General features: G+C 43.9%; 1 protein-coding gene and 1 pseudogene across 5 annotated transcripts in view; one reads left to right on the top strand and one right to left on the bottom strand.

Annotated features, from left to right (window-relative positions):
* LOC138757939 (complexin-1) overlaps nt 1-23,512 on the bottom strand; it is a 91,112-nt gene that overhangs the window by 37,875 nt on the left and 29,725 nt on the right. For 4 of the 5 annotated variants that reach the window (XM_069926119.1, XM_069926123.1, XM_069926122.1 and 1 more), the window contains exon 2: nt 7,908-8,020. In XM_069926119.1, coding sequence (XP_069782220.1) covers nt 7,908-7,938 — 31 coding nt within the window. In that variant the 5' untranslated portion in view covers nt 7,939-8,020. Of the gene's footprint in view, nt 1-7,907; nt 8,021-11,074; nt 11,137-23,512 lie in introns of all 5 variants that reach the window. The other variant, XM_069926121.1, reaches the window with a different exon arrangement.
* LOC138756328 (protein BUD31 homolog) lies at nt 19,263-19,768 on the top strand (annotated as a pseudogene).

Here is a 23,512-nt window from a genome sequence, read left to right as displayed (position 1 = left end):
ATCCACAGATCTCTCAAGGTTGCTGAGCAGGTTGATAGGATGGTTAAGGAGGCTTATAGTATGCTGGCCTTCATTAGTCAGGGGATTGAGTTCAAGATCTGTGAGTTAATGTTGCAGCTCTATAAAACTCTGGTTAGACCACATTTGGAGTATTGCATACAGTTTTGGTGACCTCATTACCGGAAGGATGTGGAAGCTGTGGAGAGGGTGCAGAGGACATTCACCAGGATGTTCTCTGGATTGGAGAACATGTCTTATGAGGCAAGGTTAACAGAACTAGGGATTTTCTCTTTGGAATGAAGAAGGATGAGAGGTGACTTAATAGAGGTCTAAAAGATTATGAGAGACAGCCATTTATTTTACCCAGGACAAGAGTACCAAATTGCAGAGGGCATCTGTACAAAGTGAAGGGAAGAAAATTTAGGGGAGACATATCAGATAAGTTTTTTACAAAGAGACTAGTTGGTGCCTGGAATGCATTTCCAGGGGTGTTGGTAGAGGCTGGTACAATAAGGATATTAAAAGGCTCATAGGCAGGCCTTTGTATGCAAGATAAATAGAGGAGTATATGTGTGAGGAAGGGCAGGTTTAGATTGTTGCAGAGGTTTAAAGAGGTCGGCATATCATGGATTGAAGGGCCTGTACTGTGCTATAACATTCTGTTCTCTGTAATCTTGGTTAATACTCCCCAGGTGGTTTTACTGTACATATTATTTACATTATTTAAATGTATTATTCTGTAATGTCCCAATATTATCTTCACAACCAAAATCAACCAATCCTTCAGTCTTCCACTTTTCGCAGAAATCAATGGCTCCTGTGAAGCTACTGATTTATTACAAATGCCTCTCTCTGCACTCAGTCAGCGACATTTAATCTAATTCTTTATCGAGGAGTGATTTCTGTTTTATCCTGATGATTTGCTGATCCAAAGACTGACTGTGGAATTAAACTTACTGTGGCAACTCCTGGCATTTTCCTTCAGTCAGCAGTTCTGAGAAGTAAATCAATCAATTCAAACCCAAATAAATCCGGCCGCCAATTAACAGTGCTGGATTAGGCCAGAACAATTCTCACACTGCAGTGGATTCAAAGGAGGGCCATAACAAATCTGCAAGATGCTGGGGTCTAGTGCAGTCCACAAACATTGCTGGAGAATCTCAGCAGGTCACGCAGCAGCCACAGGAAGTAAAAGGTAGTCAACACTTCAGGCCTGGGCCCTGCGTCAGGAATGCAGAAATGCTCAGGCCCAAAACATTGACTACTTTTGCTTTCTCCAGCACTTTTGTGTAATGTTCCTGTAGAGTCAGTATCTGAAGTGAGGGCAAATCTATGAATGATGCCATGAATGGTGCAGAATTTGTGTTCCGTTTGTGTTGAGGGAAGGTCTCCAATGGGCACTCTTCCTTAGACTGCGTTATGTTACGAGCCCAAAGGACCCCAAAACCCAGCAGCAATAGACATTCACCAAGACAAAGTTTTTAAAACAAAAGTTATTTTTAATCAACTTTAAACATGAAAACAGAATCAAACTTTAACTCTATACTTAACTAACCCAAATTAACCCCCTTCTAATTCTAAGCGCACATGTATGATGTGTGTGTAAATTTAAGAAAAGTTCTCTGGATGCTGTCAATTCTTATACTGTGCACAGAATTGAACATATATAAAGTTCACCAGGCTTTGGTGCTCGAAAGGTAAATGTTTACCGCTCAGGAAGGTTCTTGTAGGGTTTGCAGAGATAAATTTGTTGTTAAAGGATTTCCACAACTGAGGTACCACCATTAGTCACCTCAGTGTCTTGCTGATGAAACTTGCCCCATCAGGGTTTTCCAGATGGTAACTTCTTTCTTCAAGCTACCACAGAGTTCCTTTCCTCTTATTCCAAGAGAAACATCAGATAGATAACACTTTCAGCCATCCACCGCTCTGGAACTTTTCATCAGTTTCAACCAGCTTCCTGGCTTGTACTGTTCGGCTGGTTTTCAGTGTCATACATAATAGCTGGGAGGGCTTGTTTTCTCTCCCTCTCTCTCTCTCTTTTCAACTCCAACTGCCAGAAAGCCCACGTGACTCCCTCACTTGCAAAACTCCCACCTTCTTTAGCAAACAACAGGAGTTCTTCTCCTTGGTCAAGACGTTGTCTTAGATAAACAAAACCAAGGAGTGACCTTTCTGTGCACTCTGTCAAAACCCTTGAAAAGAGCTTCCAACAGCCAGAGTGTCTCCAGTCCATTCATTTTATGACATCTGTTCAATCAGCACCTACTTGTGAAATGTGCATCACATTCTCCAGAGATCGTGCAATGTTATTGAATATGAATTCTTCAGTCTTTCAAATAAGATCGGTTTTAAAATGCGTGTATGTATGTAACCCACTCTAAATCTTACCAAATTCCCAAATATTAATAATCCATTACAGTTGCAATGGACAGTCTATTGGTCAGCAATTTTTTTTATTCAGGCACTACCTGCTTTTTCTCAGGCTCAAAACATTGGTTATGTACCTCTTATTGACGCTGAGCCCGGCTGAGTTCCTCCAACAATTTTGTGCTTTTAACTCTCTTCTTTGGCTTGGCTTCGCGGACAAAGATTTATGGAGGGGGTAAATGTCCACGTCAGCTGCAGGCTCGTTTGTGGCTGACAAGTCCGATGCGGGACAGGCAGACACGGTTTCAGCGGTTGCAGGGGAAAATTGGTTGGTTGGGGTTGGGTGTTGGGTTTTTCCTCCTTTGTCTTTTGTCTGCTTCAAAGGAGGTTGCTGCCCGCCGAACTGTGAGGCGCCAAGATGCACGGTTTGAGGCGATATCAGCCCATTGGTGGTGGTCAATGTGGCAGGCACCAAGAGATTTCTTTAGGCAGTCCTCGTACCTCTTCTTTGGTGCACCTCTGTCACGGTGGCCAGTGGAGAGCTCGCCAGATAACACGATCTTGGGATGGCGATGGTCCTCCATTCTGGAGACGTGACCTACCCAGCGCAGTTGGATCTTCAGCAGCGTGGATTCGATGCTGTTGGCCTCTGCCATCTCGAGTACTTCGATGTTAGGGATGAAGTCGCTCCAATGAATGTTGAGGATGGAGCGGAGACAACGCTGGTGGAAGCGTTCTAGGAGCCGTAGGTGATGCCGGTAGAGGACCCATGATTCGGAGGCGAACAGGAGTGTGGGTATGACAACGGCTCTGAATACGCTTATCTTTGTGAGGTTTTTCAGTTGGTTGTTTTTCCAGACTCTTTTGTGTAGTCTTCCAAAGGCGCTATTTGCCTTGGCGAGTCTGTTGTCTATCTCGTTGTCGATCCTTGCATCTGATGAAATGGTGCAGCCGAGATAGGTAAACTGGTTGACTGTTTTGAGTTTTGTGTGCCCGATGGAGATGTGGGGGGGCTGGTAGTCATGGTGGGGAGCTGGCTGATGGATATTAAAATGGCATCGTGCTTTTAACTACAATCACAGCAACTGCAGACTTCTGTGATTCACTCCAACTGGTTTGACTTGTTTTACCAGTGATCTGCATGCAGGAATCAACAACATGTGATCTCCTCTGGTTGAAAGATTCATAAGTTGGAACTTCAGTAGGACTGCTTTTAAGTTGATGTGCTTGAAGACACTTGCAACAATCATGCAGCCATCAGGCTGAGTTGCCGACGCTTCATTGATGTCCTTGTAAAACTCATTCAGTACTTCCCCATCATTTGCAGAAAGAGGAAAATCAATTGCTGTGATCTGTGGCTGTGAATCCCGTTTGGGTAGAAGGGCCTGCTCCTCAGCATTAAGAGCTTTATCTCTGATGAGCAGTGGGCTTTTAACACAGAGATATTAGCACACCAGTCTTTATTTATGTAGATGCACAGTCCCCCTCCACAGGCCTTGCCAGAAGCAGCAGCATTTCTGTCTGCTCGAAGGAAGAAAGGAGAAAATAACCTTCCACTGTGACTGAATCCTCGATTTTCAGAACTGCAGACAAATCATCGAGGATTGGTAAAAGCACCTCCTCCACAATAACTCACACCAGCTGTGAACTCAGCCTCGTATTATACCCCCTGTACACCCACCTTGTACACCTGGCCCCATACTATACACCCTGCACACACACCCCGTACTATACCCCCTGTACACCCACCCTGTACACCCGGCCCCGTACTATACACCCTGCACACACACCCCGTACTATACCCCCTGTGCACCTACCCTGTACACCCGGCCCCATACTATACCCCCTGTACTTCCACCCCGTACTATACCCCCGTACACCCAGCTCCATACTATACCCACTGTACGCCCACCCCGTACTATACCCGCTGTACACCCAGCCTGTACTATATCCCCATACACCCATACTCCCTCTACACCCACCCTACACTATACCCCCTGTACACCCAGCCCATACTGTACCTCCTTTACACCCACCCGTTACTATTCTCCCTGTTCACCTACCCCATACTATACTCCCTGTACACACAGCCCCATGCTATTCTGCCTGTGCACACATGACTGAACAGTCAATTACTACTCTAACTACATTACTGTAGATGACACCACCATCAGCAATAAGAGGCAGTACAGGAAGGGCCAATAGAGTCTAGTAGCACATTCTCAGGACAAAATCGTTTCCCTCTGACAAAGGTGAAGGAGCTGGTCGTGGATGTCAGGAAGCAGCGTTGAGTGCATGTCCTGTAGGTATCATTGAGGTGAGGTCATGGAAAGCTCCAAGATCCTTGGGGTGGACATCACCAACAACCAAACCTTGTCCAACCACGGCCAAGAAAGCACATCTACTCCTCAGTAGCCAAAGGAAATCAGCATATACCCAAGCTCTTGTGTCAAATTAGAAAGATGCAGCATTGAAAGTGGTCAGTCTGGATACATTGATTTGTTACGGGAATTGCTCTGCCCAAGACCACAAGAAACAGCAGAGATTGTAAGTGTAGCTCAGAACATCATGAAAACCAGTCTTTCCTCCATCTATTCCACCTATACCACCTAAAAAGGACCTACCCCACCCTGATCACACTCTCATTTCCCTACTCCAATTGGGCAGAAGATGCATGACTTCAAAAACACCAACCTCCAGATTCAGGGAGAGTTTTATTCCTACAGTCATCAGTCTCTTCAATGACGCACTGTTGTGTGTGGAGGAAAAGTGGTCTCCTTGTCTGTCTGGAATGTGTGTTTTGCCGGTGGTCATGTGTCCTCCAACTGAAACTTATTCGGAAATTACATCACCTGTCAATCAAGGTTGAACTCTGGCCACTCACTGGTAAGAGTCCCTGTTTGTAAGATGTGAACATGTCAAGTATAGGTTTACCATTGTTGGAATCCAAACGAAGTCCAAGGTGAATGTCTACATCGTCGCTTATGTGAATTAGTAATTGTGTACCGTTTAACATTCTCCCGTTGTTTTTCATGTGTTAATAAAAGTTACATGTGATTGTAATACTTGTGTCCAGACTCGTCTCTCTGTGAACCCACCAAACTCTTCCCAACACGACACCCACTCATTGTAATGAAGCCACTATACTGTTTAACTGCCCTTTTCCTTATACCCTGCATCTTGTCCTCATAAGATGGCACCCTGCACTCCGTGACTCACTGTAACACTGCATCCTGTGCTCTGTGACTCATTGTGACTCTGTAACACTGCATCCTTCACTCTGGGTACTATAACGCCGCACCCTGTATTCTGTTGCCCCTTTCAAATTGTAGCACCTGGGTAGCCCTCCTGGGACCCAGGTGCGATTACTGGGGCAAAGGTGCTGGAAGCACCTTTCTAACCGCAGGGGGATCAACCCATTAAATAGCCAACCCAGTGTTTTAAGGGTGATCATGACACATGTCATGCACTCACCGGAAGTATTGCTGGATGCTAGCTGCCCAGTGACACATGCACGCAAGTGCTAACGTCACTGGAATAAGCAGGTCGGCCATTTTCCTTTTCAAATCAGCTGTGGTCAAGACCTAGGCAAGTTTAACTGGGTTCCCTGACTACCTCTGAGGTAGGTCAGGGACTCGGTTGGGTTCCAATGGGATTTACCCAGTTGGACCCTTTTGGCCATGTAACTGATGCACTAGCCATGAAAATTGGGGCAACCAACTGACCAACGGATGGCGGGGGGGGGAGAGAGAGAGAGAGAGAGAGAGAGAGAGGAAGGGAGCAAGCGGGTGGGCAAGCGACCAACGGACGGGGGGAGCTTGCTCTTACTCTTGTGAGTGTATAATGCATCACATTGGGGGCAGGAACTCCCTAAATTGCCAGGATGGGCAAATTCCCTGGAATATGGACTGTGGTGTGAAAGGCCCACGAGGTCCTGCATTCCCAGGAATTTCACCAGGTCCAAGTAGGTTCATCGCTCACCAATGGTGTGAAAAGGCCTTCTGTAACACTACACCCTGCACACTGACTCACTACTGTAACACCGCACCCTGAACTCTGTGACTGGAACACTGCACACTGCACTCTGTGACTGTAACGCTGCACCCTGAACTCTGTGACTGTAATACCGCACCCTGAACTCTGTGACTGTAATACCGCACCCTGCACTCTATGTCTGTAACGCCGTACTGTGAACTCTGTGTCTGTAATGCTGGACCCTGAACTCTGTTACTCTAACGCTGCACCCTGAACTCTGTTACTCTAACGCTGCACCCTGAACTCTGTTACTGTAACACCGTACCCTGCACTTTGTGACTGTAACACCGCACCCTGCACTCTGTGATTGTAATGCTGGACGGACTCTACACTCTGTAGGCGCTTTTAAGTTGCCTTGTAAAATTGGGTTAGCACCCCACTCACAAGGCATCTTGAAAGGGTCCAACCCAGTCAGCATTGCCCAAAGTCAACTGGGTCCATGTCCTACCTCAGAGAAGGTCAGTCAACCCAGTTAAACTTACCCTGACATGTCCACTGGCGGCTTGAGCAGCAAAATGGCTGGCCCGGTTATTCCTGTGATGTCAACACTTGTACGTTGGCATCTCAGGGAAACCCCTGGGTAAAGTGTCTGCAGCGATTGGGGGGGGGGGGGGGAAAGAGAGTGGTCGCTGTCATGGGGCCCTGGGTGGAGGGTGGGGGTGGGAGTGGTCACTGCCGCGAGGGGGAGGGGGGGCTATAATCAGGGGGAGTGAGGTCACTGCCATGGGGGGGAGAGGTCGATGTCGTGTGGAGGGTTGGTGTCACGATCAGCGGGAGTGGGGTCGCTGCGGTAGGGGCTAGAGGAGAGGTGTCAGGGGCAACTGACGGCCGGTGGGGGTGACGGAGATTTACAGATAGTTCCCCTGAGTACGTGCCATGTCACTTACCACAACATCATGGGGGCAGGATCCCCCTTAAATCGTCGGGTTGGGATTTACTGGGGCTACTACTCCCCACCCCCCTCCAGCTTAAAAGGTGCTGGAGGCACCTTTGCCACATTAATTGCATCTGGGTCCCAGGAGAGCTACCTGGGTGCTGCAGCTTAAAAGCAGCTTGTGACTGTAACACTCTCCCCTGCACTCTGTGACTCACTGTAGCGCGCCACCCTGCACTATGACCACTGTAACAAGCACTCTGCACACTGTGACTGCCGATAGCTCCACATCGTGCACTCTGTGACTCACTGTTCTTTGATTTTATTATTGCATCACATTCTCTACTTAATTATGGCCTTAACTGGCCTGGATAGCACACAAACAAGCATTTCACTGTATCTTGGTACATGTGGCAATAAACAATTCAATTTAGATTTAAACCCTATTCATAAAGAAAGGGATTTACTCAAAATGTTATTCTCACAAACTATGAATCCAAAATTATTCAGTTCTCCGTTCAGTGTTTCTCCTGCACCTGGTCCAACCCGTTGCAGAATTTACTCGCTCAGCATTCAGTTTCTTGCATCTGTATCTATGCATTTTGTCTCTCCCCAAGTGCTCACTAACCTCCCAGAGCCTGCTTCATGACAAAGTCCATGGCTTCTTCTGGGGATCTTTTGTGTCTTCAAGTTCAGTTCTTACACGGATGTTACACCAAATGGTTCTTCAAAGCAGGCAACCTGAAAAAGCACAATAAAAGTATGGAGATCAGAACTTTTGCAAATATTTTTCAAATATATTTGAAAGAAAATAGAGAATAAGCAAACTGAAATCTTTAAGAATATTACAACTTCTAACTTCACAGATACTCGTCAGCTATGGCAGAGACTGCAGGCCTTTACATCCTCCAAGGACAAGCCGAACAACATAAATGGCAGTGATACTTCACTACCCGATGAGCTGAACACCTTTTATGCTCATCTTGCAAAGGAGAATTCAACGGTACTAATGATGAGGAGTCACGTGATGGAGTAGTGGCCGGACGGAGAACTCCAGCCCTCTCCAGAAAAGTCGGGAAAAACAAGAGAAAACACAAAGGCACAGAAATAAAAGTTACAGAAAAGTGAGTATAAAGGTGGAAAGAAGATGGCGACAAAAAAAGAAAAATTGAAAGCAACGGTAAGAAGAGAGGAAGAGAAGACAAAGGAGGAAAAAGGTGAAGGCCTTACCTGTCCGAAGAGGCCCGCTGCGGAGAGAGAAACCCGCTCCCTCAGGTCGGTAAATAATGGACTACAAAAATGGCTTGCAGAGCCGAGTAAAAGTGCGCAACAGCGCATGCGCGATACTTCGCGCATGCGCGATGCGAATAAAAAAAAACACACCGACGGGAGGGGGGACCAGCTGGGGAGTCGATCTCCACAGCCGGCAACGACAGCTGCAGAACACCTGCAGCAAGAAGAGACCACAGAAGACAATAGAAACAAGAAAGAAGAGGAGGAAAGGGCAACAAAGAAACAACAGATGGTCAACCCAGAGGAAGAAGAAGAGGAAGAGTATGGTGAAATAGAAGAAGAAAAGAAAGGCAAGGTAAAGGATATACTTGCTCTTATTAAAGGATACATGGAGTCATTTAAAGAATGGCAAACACAGGAATTTAAGGATTTAAGAAAAAGAATAAACAACACAGAAGAGAAAATAAATAAAATGGAGATGACCTTAACAGAAATGGGAAAGAAAATGGACAAGATGGAAGAGCGGGCAGTAGCAGCAGAAATGGAGGTAGAAGACTTAAAAAAGAAATTGGAGAAATCTAATAAAAAAACTAAAGAGACACAAGAACTACTAGCTCAAAAAATAGATACAATGGAAAACCATAACAGAAGAAATAACATAAATATAGTGGGCCTTAAGGAAGATGAAGAAGGCAAGAATATGAGGGAGTTTATAAAAGAGTGGATCCCTAAGACCCTAGGATGTCCAGAACTACAGCAAGAATTGGAAATAGAAAGGGCACATAGAGTATTGGCCTCTAAACCACAACCACAACAAAAACCAAGATCTATTGTAGTAAAATTCCTAAGATATACTACAAGAGAAAAGGTACTGGAGAAGACAATGGAAAAAGTAAGAGAGGGCAACAAACCACTGGAGTATAAAGGGCAAAAAATCTTCATTTATCCAGATATAAGTTTTGAACTCCTAAAGAAGAGAAAAGAGTTCAATACAGCAAAGGCGATTTTATGGAAGAAAGGGTATAAATTTATACTAAAGCATCCAGCGGTATTGAAAATATTTATTCCAGGACAACAAAACAGACTATTCTCGGATCCAGAAGAAGCACGAAAATTTGCAGAACAATTACAAAAATAGACTGAGGGAGGAAGACGGGTAATGAGAGTTAAAATGATCACGATTGATATGTATGTGGGTAAAGACAAAAATAGACTGAGGGATGAAGACGGGTAATGAGAGTAAAAATGATCACGATTGATATGTATGCGGGTAAAGAGGTATAAGAGTGAATAGAGACAATGAGCATACATGAATGTATCTGTACTTAGAGGAAAATATAGGTAGTATAGACAAGAATTAATAAGGGAAGGTAATGGAATAGAGAGAATAAGGAGGGAATTAAAAGAGTGACCTTTGTGACATATGAAAAGTGAAATCTTTTCTGGGGGAGGCGGGGTGGGGGGAAATAGCGGTCACTGCAAAATCCATTGACGCTTGCGAGTGGATTCGCAAATCCAAATGGAGAGGGGAGATGTGGTTGTCCGACAAGGGATAAAGGACAACTCAGGAGGTGAAGGGGAGATTGGGGATAAATAAGATAGAAATAGGAGAATAAGGAAAATGTTGGATGTTGTAGGAATGTTGTCTTATAAAGAGTTGAAAATAAGAAAACAGAAATGGAAAAGGAGGAAAGGTAATGATGGAAAAACGGAAAGAGAAGATAAACAGAATATAAAAGGGCTACGCTGAACTATATGTCTTTAAATATTAATGGAATACATAACCAAATTAAAAGGAAGAAACTACCAAATTTAAATGAATAAATGTATTCCATTAGAAAAAATAACATATTGGTTAAGAAATAATATTGAAATATTCGAACAAGTATAGGAGCCTTACATTAAATACAATAGCGAAAACCTACCGGGGACAAACATTACCTAAGTTGATGGAAGGAGAAGGAAAGAAAAGAATGGACTCAGTAGAATTTCTGGTGTAATTTTGTTGAATGACAACATTGTCTGACTGGCTTAATGCAACCTAGATTGTATACCTAAAATGGATGAGAGGGGGGGGGTGGGGGGGTGGTTTGGGAGGAAAGGGGGGGGGGGGAGAAAAAGTCACTGTATATGTGTGAAAAAGAAATAGTGTATATCATGGCTAATGTGATTTATGGTGTGAAAAATAAAAAAAATTTAAAAAATAAAAAAAAAAACGGTACTAATGATAATCCCTGCAGTAGCTGGTATCCTTATGATATCTGACTCTGAGGCCATCGTCAGAACAGCCTTCAAGAGGCTAAACTCTTAAGGCATCAGGCCCTGATGGAGTACCAGCAGGGTACTGAAAACCTGTTCCAAGCAACTAGCTGGTGAGTTCATGAACATTTTCAATCTTTCATTGCTGCAATCGGAGGTTCCCACCTGCTGCAAAGGGGCATCAATCATACCGATGTCCAAGAAGAGTAGGGTGAGCTGCCTCAATGACTATCACCCAGTAACACTCACATCTACTGTAATGAAATGCTTTTACAGGTTGGTTATGGCCAGAATCAGACCTACTGCAATTTGTCTATCGTCACAATGGCTCCACAGCAGATGCAATCCACTCAGCCCTGGATCACCTGGACAACAGAAACACATACATCAGTCTTCTTTTCATAGATTACAGCTCAGCTTTCAACACCAGCATCCAATCAATATTGGCTAGCCAGCTTCAAAACCTGGGCTCTGCACCTCTCTCTGCAGCTGGATCCTTGACTTCCTCATTGGAAGTCCACAGTCAATATGGATCGGGAACAATGTCTCCTCTCACTGACAATCCACACAGGTGCACCTCAAGGATGTATGCTTAGCCCACTGCTGTACTCACTCTATGCTATTGACTGTGTGGCTTAGCACAAGTCAAATGCCATCTACAAATTTGCTAATGTCGCTCGGTTTTCGGCAGAATCAAAGACGGTAATGAGGAAGGGTAGAGGAATGAAATCAATCAGGGGGTTGAGTGGTACCACCACAACATTAACAACCTTTCACTCAACATGAGCAAAAACTAAGGAAATGATTGTGCGCTTCAGGAGGGGGAAATCAGGAAAACACAAACCAGTCCTCATCTAGGAGTTAGCAGTGGAAAGGGTTAAGAACTTCAAATTCCTGGGTGTTAACATCTCTGAGGATCTGTCCTGGGGCATCATGGAGAAGGCTCACCAGCGGCTACACTTGGTGAGGAATTTGAGGAGATTCGGTAGATCACCAAAGACCCTGCCAAATTTCTCCAGGTGTACCGTGGAGAACATTATAACTGGTTGCATCACACTGACTGGTATGGAGGTGCCAATGTCCAGGACAGAACAGCCCACAGAGAGTTGTGAACTCAGCCAGTGCTATCATGTGTCTTCCCTCCATTAAATACATCTACAAGGGGTGGTGTCTCAAGAAAGCAGCCTCTATCCTCACCACCCAGGCCAAGCCCTCTTTTCACTGCTACCATCAGGAAGGAGGAACAGGAATCTTAAGAACAAATACAGCTTTTTCTCCTCTGCCATCAGATTGCTGAACAGACAACAAACCACAGACATGACCTCACTTTCTCTTCCTTTGCATTAATTTACTTTTTTTTAAAGATGTAATTTATTGCAATATGTGTATCTGTATTGCTGCTGCATTACGACGAATTTCATGACATGTTCACAACAATAAATTCTCATTTCTGATTCTGATTTATCCAATTAGTGGAAATCAAAGGTATTAATGTGAACCTGACCCAGAATGATCCAAGCTTGCCCCAAGGCTCCCCAGAGGAATTGGAGCTGGGTGTGACTGCAGGTATGCAGCAGTCATCTACCACGTGGTAGGACTCAGGGTAGTGAGTGGGGGGGGGGGGGTTGACTGCAGGGTAACACAGCAGTCAGTTGCCATGCCATGGGGTAAAAACCACAGTGGTCAGGAACAAAAGTAACCCTGCAATGACGATGCATCTTTCTGTTAGGCCTGATGCTAAGTCTTCATAAGAACAGGATTCCATATTTTCCTTCTTTAAGCAAGATTCAGCTCCAATCATTCCGGAGATCTCAGCCTAGAATTTGCTAAGTGACAGAGCATGCTCTGGCCATCTGTTGGGGAGAAATCCAAAGGTAGAATATAAAAGCAGGGATGTGATGATGAGGCTTTATAAGATCATTGGGCTATAAGACATAGGAACAGAAATAGGCTGCTCAGCCCATCGAGTCTGCCCCTCCAGTTAATCCTTATCTGATTAATGTTCCCACTCAGCCCCATTGCCCGGCCTTCTCCCCATAACCTTTGATGCCCTGGCTAATCAAGAACCTATTAATTTCTGCCTGTGGAAGAAATTTTATGAAGAAAAAATTGACAGTGCCATTAACATAATTGGCACCGACCTGTGAAAGAAAGTTCCTGCTGACAGCTTTGACATTGACACAAACATAGTTGGCAAACAGTTCATTTTAATATAGCATCTGTTCAGTGAGACACATTATTTAGCAGTGAAGTTGTAACCTTAACCATAGTGAAGGATGTTAACAGTGGTTATTGACCCACTCTTCTTCACATTAGATAAATCTAAGATTTTAATACAAAAAGTATTAAAGTATATGCCCCTTTAGAACGTAGATGAGAAGGAATTTCTTAACCTAGAGGGTGATGAATCTGTGGAATTCATTGCCATGGATGGCTGTGGATGCCAAGTAATTGGGGATGTTTAATGAGGAAGTAGAAATGTTCTTGATCAGGAAGGAAATCAAGGGTTGTGGGAGAAAGCAGGAGAATGGGGTTGAAAAGGATAGAAAATCAGAATAGTGGGGCAGACTTGATGGGCTGAATGGCCTAATTCCACTTCTGTGTCTTATGCCGTTATGGATTTCATTGCCCTGTGAAGAAACATCTGATCTGTTTGGTCCTATAAGGCAGGCCATTCCCCCAGTAGTTGTTGGCTGGTTCTGGACCTCAGGCTGACAGCACCCACACTATCATGGTCATATGGACCCACCACATCCAAGCCAGCTTGTGGGCACCAATCTGTATTAACTAATTTCCCACCACTCGATCCATAGTCTTCTATGTGAATGTAATTTGGCTGGTTATCTGGACATATCTACCTCTGATAAGGGGAAAGTTTCCTGTGATCTATCCTAGCTATGCCCCTCATGATTTTATACATCTCAATCCTGAACCCTCTCAGCCTCCTTTTCTGCTGGGAGAATAGATCGAGCTTTGAAAACATTGAACAGAGAATGATGAACATAGAATATAAAACTCTGAACACAGAACACACAGCACAGGGAGAGACCACATGTGTCAGTGCTGAACACGTTGTCCAAATCAATCTAAAACTCTGCACTTTGTCCCTGATAGATATCCCTCCATCACCTTCATATTCATGAATCTTTCTAGAAACCTCTTAAATGCTACTATAGTATTGGCTTCCACCCCTACTCTTGGAAGCTTGTTCCAGATACCCGCCACTCTCTGTGTAAAGTATTTAAACTTTCTCACTATTTAAAGCCTCTGCATTTTTCCTGTAACAGGGTGACCAGAACTGCACACTTCCAAGTGTAGCCTAACCATAGTTTTATATCACTGCAACATGACTTACTTCTTTTGTACTCACTGCCCCGTCCAATGAAGGCAAGCATACCATATGCCTTCCTTACCACCCTATTTACTTGTGTGGCCACTTTCAAAGAGCTATGGACTTGGACCCCCAAGTCTCTCTGCACATTAATACTTTTGGGAATCCTACCATTAACTCTCGACAACTTGCATTTGGCCTCCCAAAGTACAACATCTCATACCTGTCCAATGGCTGATCCATAGAAGACAGAGGGTCGTGGTGAAAGGCTATTATTTAGGTGGAGGCCTGTGATCAGTGGCGTTCAATTGGGATCGGTGTAGGGACCGACGTTGTTTATAATATAGGTAAATGAGTTAAATGTTAAAGTAGGTCTGTTGTTAATAAGTTTGTAGAGGCCACTAAGATTGGTGGAGTTGTGGAAGGTGTAGGTGGCTATCAAATAATATAAAAGGATATCAATCAGTTGTAGATGTGGGGAGAGAAATGGCAGATAGAGTTCATCACATGTGTTGCATTTTGAAGGTCTAACAGGAATGTTTACAGTTAATGACTTGTCAGGACATTGAGTGTAAAAGTAAGAAGCAATGTAAAACTGTGGTGAGGCAGCAGTTGGAAAACTACGTGCAGTTCTGGTCACCCCATCACAGGAAGGTTGCGGAGGCTTTAGAAAGGGGATAGGTTTTCCAGGATGTTGCCTGGATTATAGGGTATGAGATATGGGGTATAGGAGGTTGAGGGTAGGCATGTCTACAAAGACATGAGATGCATTGATAGAGTGGATTGTCCCCAGGACAAAAATGTCACATACTAAAGGACATGTTGTGGGGAGGTGGGAGGAGGGGGGAGGTGTGTTGGGGGAAGCAGAGTAGGGTTTAATAATGTGCAGGACAAGTGTAAGCTGTAGGGCCTGTTCCTGTGCTCTTATGTCATATTTTCACAAATGATTGGGGAAGGGGTCATAAAAAGTCCAAGTCTGACAATCTGCCTGGAGTTACCAATTCACAAACAGTGATCAGTGGGTATTTGAACAGAGCAAACCCAGTGCCGTGGCCTGCACTTCAAATCCTCCCATTAGTTCCACTTCTGTGCAGTGGATTTCTATAAATAATCATCTTGCATCACATCTCAGAAAACATTCGCCAGGACAGTTTCTAAACCTCAGTCAAATGCTTCCGGAAGGTGACCTTCAAACTGCATCTCATTTCAGCTTTAATGATTCAGTCAGGGGTTTTAGAGCAAAATAAAGGAGACAAAGAGGTTTTCCAGGAAGTTATAGTCATAGCTAATTGACTGAATTTTTTTTCAAATTCAAAAACCTGCAGGTAATCAAAATTTGAAAAAAAGCTACAATAGTCAATGTAATTGAATTTAAAAAAAGACAGTGCAAAAACTTTGATGAGGGAGACTTTAACAAGGAGGTTGAGAGATGACAAGATGAATCAAGGTGAGGTCTTTCCTTTTCTTTCTTTTGACCCAGTACTAGTGTCAGAGATAGAAGTTCAAGTTCAAGATCAAGATTTATGAATGATACAAAAACAGATGGGGATGGTACTGTAAAGGAAACACTGAGTCTGCAGAAGGATTTAGGTTAGAGAATAATCTTCCAGAGGAAATAGTTGAGGCAGAGTCCATTTTTTCATTTGAGGCTGGATATATACATGAATAAGAGGGGGTTAGAGGGTTATGGACGGAGAATAGGTGGGGTATCTTGCGGAATTGTTTGAGTGAACCGGTGTGGACTTGAAGGGCCGAGATGGCCTGTTTCCATGCCATTAACTGTTATATGGTTTATATGGTTAAGATTGGCAGGGCCGGGTTAAGGTATTGTGGGGCCTGTAGCTTTTATTTTAAAGGGGTCCTAAATAGTGCTGGCTGAAGCATGCTCAGTGAGGGGGAAGTGTGATTACGGTACACCAAGTGCCAGTTGGCACATGTGCAATGAGAGGGAAATATTACTGAAATGCCCCCTCCCCCCACCCCGAGACGCTGACCCTACATGTCCATTTGGTAAGTTTGAAATAGTCTTAATTATTCTTAACAAAATGATGCCACCTTTCTCAGATCACCATATATTCAGTAATTACCAGTGGCATATCTAGAGAACATAGTGTCTATGGCCAAGCACTGAATTTGCACTCTCCCCATTAAAACTTACTTACATATTTTGCACTTAAACTGAAATTACACTTATACTGAAATTATGCCTCCCCTTCCCCTCCCCTCTCCTCCCCCCCCCCCCGCTAAGACTTACTTACACATTTTGTTAAAACAAAACTTATTTACGGCAGTGGCCATCTTTGTTACCCATAATCCCCCATGCAGCTAGAACCGCTCTGCATTTCCCTGGTGCTGGCACTGGCAGAGCGGTTTTAGCTGCATGGGGGATTAGGTGTAATGAACACGGCCATTTCTCCCACATTGAGCCATTGCTGTGAGCTGCCGGGGCGGCCCTGAAGCGGGTCGGCAGTTAAATGGGGAGGGAGTGGGCGGACAGACAGTGGGGAGGGGTGGGGGGGCAGACGGCCGGGTCAAGGAGCAAGGGAGTTGTGCAAGGTGAGGACAGTGGCGCCTCCACTTTAAGGTTAGCGATTTTAGCCAGTTATCACCTTTAATCGGGGTTATTAACACAGACTGTCAGTGTGGTATCTCATAGCCGCTGCACAAAGATGAAAGCAAAAATGTTTGTCATGATTCATCATGCATAAACTTGGGGCCCTTGAAACTCTGGGGCCCATAGTATATGCTACTTTCACTACTATGTTAATCCGGCCCTGGAGATTGGGTAAAGAAATGGCAGATTGAATAAAGTGTAGAGAAGTGTTTGATCATGCACTTTGGTGGAAGGAATAAAGGTGTAGACTATTTTCTAAATGGGCAATGTTCAGAAATCAGAGCTGCAGAAGGACTTGGGAGTCCTCATGCAAGATTCTCTAAAGGTTAACGCAGGTAGTGTTGGTGGTGAGGAAGGCAAATGCAATGCTGACATTCCTTTTGAGAGAGTTAGAATATAAAAGCAAAGATATAATGTTGATGGCTTATAAGGCGTTGTGAGCAGTTTTGGGCTCTTGATCTAAGGAAGGATGTCTTGGCAATGGAGAGGGTCAGAGGAGGTTAATGAGAATGATTCCTGGAATGAAAGATTTATCATAAGAGGAGTGAAAGATGAAAGTCTCCAGATGCTGTGTTTGTAGTGAAAACAGAAATGCTGGATGAACTCAGGTCTCACAGTGGTCACATGAGATGAAGATATGTAACCAACATTTCAGGCCTGAGCCCTCCAGAAATATATCTTTACTTTCTATGGATGCTGTGAGACCTGCTGAGTTCCTTCTGTCCTTTCATTGTCATATGGAATGTTTGATGTCTCTGGGTCTTGCTAGAGTTTAGAAGAATTAAGGTCAATCTCATTGAAGCCTATTGAATATTGAAAGGCCTGGATAGAATGGACATGGAGAGGATGTTTCTTATGGTGGGAGAGTCCAGGACCAGAGGGAACACCCTCAGAATACATAAATGTGCCCTTAGAACAGAGATGAGGAGGGACTTCTTTACCCAGAAGAAGGTGAATTTATGGAATTTGTTGACTCGGTTGGCTGTGGAGGCAAGTCATTGGAGATATTTAAGATGGAGGTAGAAAAGTTCTTGATTAGGAAGGGAATTAAGGGTTATGGAGAGAAGGCAGGAGAATGGGTTTAAAAGCATAGCCCTGATGGAATGGTGACCAGATGTGATGGACCAAATGGCCTAATTTCATTCCTATATCTTATAGTCTAAGATTTTCTCTTGGAAAATCAATCAGGTGAAACTAAAAAATAACAACAAGGGCAGCCAATGTTGGCAGGTCTTTGAGAAAATTGATTTCAATTATCAGACCATCTACTGAGAAATTAAAGGATCCTGTCACAAAAGGTCACACAATCAATGTGGAAGTCTAATCTTCAGAGATTGGGAAAGCCAATTGGGAAAGAAAGTTTTGAGTTCCTGGAATGCACCAGATGAGTTTCCTAGTACAATATATATTGTTGGAGGCTACTTATATCATTGAAGTTCATGTTATTGTCACATGTTGTTGTGTGTGGAGGAAATGTGGCCTCCCTACCTGTCTGGAATGTGTGTGTGTTGCGAGTGGTCATGTATCCTCCCCATCTGAAACTTATTCAAAAGTTACATCACCTGTCAATCAAGGTTGGACTCTGGCAACCCATTAGTGCACACCTTGCCATTGGCTAATTTAACTTACCTGTGCTAGAAGCACAGATTAGCACTATATATAACATCAGTGCACAGCACATTTTTACTCTCTACCTTCTGGTCCAAGACTTGGACATCGCTGGAAGTGTTGCGGGTAAAGTGTGCACTAGACTGAAGATGAGCCATAGTATTGTGATAGATCAATACTTGCAGAGAGTCACACCCCTCTTGGTATAGGGAACTGGGTGTAGGTAAGAGTCCCTGTTTGTAGTGTGTATACTCAATTGTATTAGCATGTTGAATATATATTCACTATTGTTGGAGTCTAACCTAGGTCTGAGGTGAATGTTTATATCGTTGCTTAAGTGAAATAGTAATCGAGTACCATTTAACATTCTCCCCTATTTGTCTCCCATGTGTTAATCATGTGTTAAACCATGTGTCCAGAATCATCTCTCTGTGAATCCACAGAACCTGATACTCTTCCCAACACATGTACCATTGTGCAGTGATAAAATTTGTTTTGCAAGCAGTCCAGCTTTACATCTTAGACATAGTACAGCAAGTAAAACACAATACAGAGTGCAGAGTTACAAAGAGAGATCAGTTGGTATGGAGCAACTGATTTAGGAGGCTCTTTCAGGAGCCTGATAATGGCAGGAAAGAAACTGTCCTTGAACTTGCTATTTGCCATTCCTCCATCAACTTTCCCAGTATGTCAGGATCCTGTTACAAGTTTAAACATCTCCCTCACTATGCTACCAATTTGGGTGACATCTGCCCACTTACTAATCATGCCACTTATATTCTGTTCCAAATCATTAATATAGATGCCCAAAAAAAGAGGACCCAGACCAATCCTCGTGGCACATCACTGGTCATAGACCTCTGGAAAACAATCTGAAAATCGCTCTTTGTGTGACGGCACCCAGACGAGCCTGGCTGGTCGGCATCCGAGCAGGAGCCATGCCGAAAGTGAAGTGCAGTCGTAAGCCTCCCCCCAACGGCTGGGAGCTGATCAAGCCCACCCTGGATGAGCTGGATCAGAAGATGAGAGAAGCTGAGACAGCCTCATGAAGGAAAGAGGAAGGTAGAATCACTATGGCTTATCTTCAGACTCCACCACCAACGAACACGTTACATATTTGACCTATTCTACAAGAGAAAGGCAATAAGTAGAGAGCTTTATGACTATTGCATAAGGGAGGGATATGCTGATAAGAATTTAATTGCTAAGTGGAAGAAGCAAGGCTATGAAAACTTGTGCTGCCTCCGTTGTATTCAAACCAGAGACACCAATTTTGGAACAAAGTGCATCTGCAGAGTCCCCAAAAGCAAGCTTGAAGTGGGGAGGATTATTGAGTGCACACACCGTGGATGCAGAGGTTGCTCTGGTTAATTTTTCTTTCCAATTTTTGGATTTTGTGAATTTTAGTCTACATGCCATCAATTTTGCTTCTATTCAAAAATAATGGACCCAAGTAAAATGTACTGTAAATGCTCTAGCTCACTTTCTAACCAACATTCCTTATGGGATGCAGGAAATTACAACTTTTTTTAACATAATTAAATATTCAGGACATGTATCTGACATCATACACAAATTGGTTAGATGGCAAGATTCCCAGGCTGTATCATCCTTTTGTGCAATTTGATCTGGTGTAATGCAGCAATTTTATTTGTCTCTAATTTGTTTGAAAACAACAAATTATTTGGCCCTCAGACTTTTTAAGTTAGTTGATTACTTTGGTGTGGTTAGTTGAATAATATAGTCTAATGCAGATGTAACTATATTATCCAACTGTCATTGAGAGTCCTCTGGGTTTGTCAATAATCCTTTTTGAAACTGCTTATTGAACTGTACTAAAAGTTACTGTGAAATAAATTTTTTCATATCCCAACAAAAAAGAAAACAATCTGAAAACCAAGAGGGCAGCTAACATCATAAAGGACTCCCATCACCCTGGTCACAACTTCTTCTCGCTGCTCCCTTCGGGCAGAAGGTGTAGACACCTGAAGTCTGACACCTTTAGGTTCAAGAACAATTTCTTTCCAACAGCTATCAGGCTCTTGAAGCTCCCTTCATTACACTACTCAAGGACTGCTCCGACACCACTAAAGGACTGTCTGCACAGTTGCAAAGTTACTATTTTAGCAGTGAAACATCTATGAGAATTTATTATCTTTTATTACCTCTTTTTAATTCAATTAACTATACTATTGTAGCGACAAAAGTGGGAACACTATCGTAGTTGTTTGTTTTATAGTTATTCTTTTATAGACTACCTGTTTGGCTGCAGCAACTAAGAATTTCTGTGTAGATGTACATAGTACAATATGTATGACAATAAATTTATTATTGTTCCTTTTCCTTCTTGTCTGCAAAAATTACAGCATCTGGAACTAGAGTTTGTTACCTGTTGGTGATTGGTTTGTAGGTAGGTTAGAAAATGGCAGACATGTTCTCCATTGGCAGAAATGGCCTGAAATGTCTCTTACAGTCAGAGAAAGAGAGGCCATGGATTGGCCTATTGGCCTCCAGCACTACTGGAGCCCCCACAACCTCACAGAGTCCAGACCAAACCATCAGCAGCCCGAGCTCCAGATCCGAATCTCGACACAACCTAGAAACCTTCAGTGGCCTCGGTACCCTCTCGCATCCCAGTTCCAATATCTGGTACCCCTTCAGCCAGTTTCAAGCCAGTCTCCAGCAGTCCACTGCTTAGAGTGAATCCATGGACCGCAGTCTCCAGCAACCCCCAGCCTGTGCAGATTCCTCACCCCGAGTCTCCAGCAGCCCGTCGCCTGTATGTTCTTCAGCTGCAGAACCCCTCACTGGTCCATGCTGTGGACCAGCAGGTTCACGTTGTAACTCAACCTATCAATACTTAGAATTCAGGCACTTGGAGATCTATTAAGATCATGTTCATTATTGGCAGGATTTCAGGTGTGAGAGTGGATGATACAAGGCCATCCAAATCAATGAATGACAAAGCTATATGAAATTTCTACTGATGACGTGCTGCTTTCCACTCCACCCCTGAACTGCTAGGTTGGATGTGGCATTGTTTCTGGAGCACATACTGATCCTGGACAGGATAGTAATCTCTCAGCTGCTGATACTATTTCACCACGATCCATATTATAACAGCTACTCCCTTTGCTTGTAAGCATCTGGCAAGCAGAAAGATTTAAAATTGGAGGCTGCATTGATGTTTGGTTGCAATGTCAGCGACAGACAATGAGGATTATTCCTATTTTGTACTTTATATTCATTCAGCAAATTTAACAAGAAACGGTGGTGAACATGACCATACCAATTTTCATTGTCAATGCAGTGACAAATTTCAGCTCTAAGAGAGAGCTCAGGAGAGCTCCAAATTCTGGTGAAACAAAAACCTGAAGCTTCTATTCTCTGGATTCCCACCCTGCAAATCTTGCAGAGACATAGTCCGTTAGAGATATCAGGGTGTCTCCATGTATCCCTCAAGCCCAGGACCCCCTGGAAGTAGTGTGTGTGGCAATCTGGGAGAGCGAACTGCGATTTTCCCCACTCATCCTGCCAGCCGTTTGCACCTAAAGTTCCAGTTCCAGCCTAAGGGATTCATCACCAACAATCTCTACTCCCCAACTTGAATCGCCATCACCTAATGCAATAAATGACACAGATAAGTGGAAGGACAGTGCAGTTGCAGTGAGCCAATTGGCCTACTTCCAAGTTGAATGATTCTTTGACCTTGGTGTGTCAGAACTGGCTCAGCTGTGATAGAAAGCCAGTGATGTTGATGCCAGAGGAGGTTGAACCCAATGCAGAGTTGGTGGTTCAGTCAAGGACAGGGACAAAAAACATTTACTGTTCACTTAAATAGTTAAACAGGCAAGTCTGCGGATGGAAAGTGCTGGAGAAACTCATTAGGTCACGTTTCCTCTATAGGAAGGAAAGAGTAACCAACATTTCTGGCCTGAGCCCTTTATCAGGTATAAGCAAAATTTCAGATTCATAACATCCGAGATGCCCACCTTCTATAAAAAACATGGTTTCCCCTTGACTGCCATAAACTCAGCCCTTACCTGCATCTCCTTGATTTCCTGCCCTGGCCTCCTCTGCCCCCAGACATGACAGGATATTCTTTGTCCTCACCTACCATCCCACCAGATTCAAGTTCAAGTTTATTATCATCCAATTGTACCAGTGCAACCCGACAAAACAGCATTCTCCGGTCCATGATGTAGAACAGTGCAAACATACATTCAAACATAACATACAGCATAATGAACCTATGTACAAATATTACAATAAATATTATTAATAAATAGTGGAGTCTCAGGAAGTTATTTTAGCAGTTCAACAATCCTTCAGTAGTTTCACTGCCTATGGGAAGAACCTGTTCCTCAGCCTGGTGGTTCTGTATCTCTTTCCCAATGGAAGTAGCTAAACCAGCCTCCACATCCAACATATTATTCTCCACAATTTCCACCACTTACAACATGACCCCACTACTAGACACATCTTCTCCTCCCCTCTCTGCTTTGTACAGGGACCACTCCCACTGTGGCTCCCTCATCCACTTATCCCTTCCCATTAATTGCCCCCTCAGAACCTAACCCTGTGACCGCAGGACATGCAACACTTGCGTCTACAACCCCTCCCTCACCACCATTTTGGGCCCCAAATAATCCTTTAAAGTGAAGCAACTCTTGACTTGTGAATCTGTAGGGCGTCATCTACTACATCCACTGCTCCCGTTGTGGCCTCTTCTACATCAGGGAGACTGAATGCAGACTGGGAGATCGCTTCATTAAGCACCTTCATTCTGTCTGCTCCAATAACAGGGACATCCCAGTGCCCAACGATTTCAATTCCATGCCCCATTCCCACACTGTCACATCTGCCACGGCCTCATGCCCTGACAGGCCAAGGTCACCGGCAAATTAGAGGAAAAACACTTAATATTCTGTCTGGGCTCTCTCCAACCAGACGACATTAACATTGACGTCTCCAGTTTCTATTAAACCTCTCTCCTAAGTCTCCCTCTTTCCCTATCCCTCTGTCTCCTTTCCTCCAGCTCTTTGCCCCTTTCCCTCCCCTCTCCTATCAGAGAGCTACCCTCTATCATCTCATTTCTTTTCTCTTCTACCCTTCGACCTGTATGACTGCTTACCTGTCAGCCTGCTCTCTTCCCATGTCCTTTCCTCCATCCTCTCCCCCTCCCCCC

This window comes from Narcine bancroftii, chromosome 3, assembly GCF_036971445.1.
Source record: "Narcine bancroftii isolate sNarBan1 chromosome 3, sNarBan1.hap1, whole genome shotgun sequence".
In the NCBI taxonomy this organism is placed as follows: Eukaryota; Metazoa; Chordata; class Chondrichthyes; order Torpediniformes; family Narcinidae; genus Narcine; species Narcine bancroftii.
The sequence above is the reverse complement of the archived record's forward strand: the minus strand, read 5'-3'. Positions and strand labels throughout refer to the sequence as shown.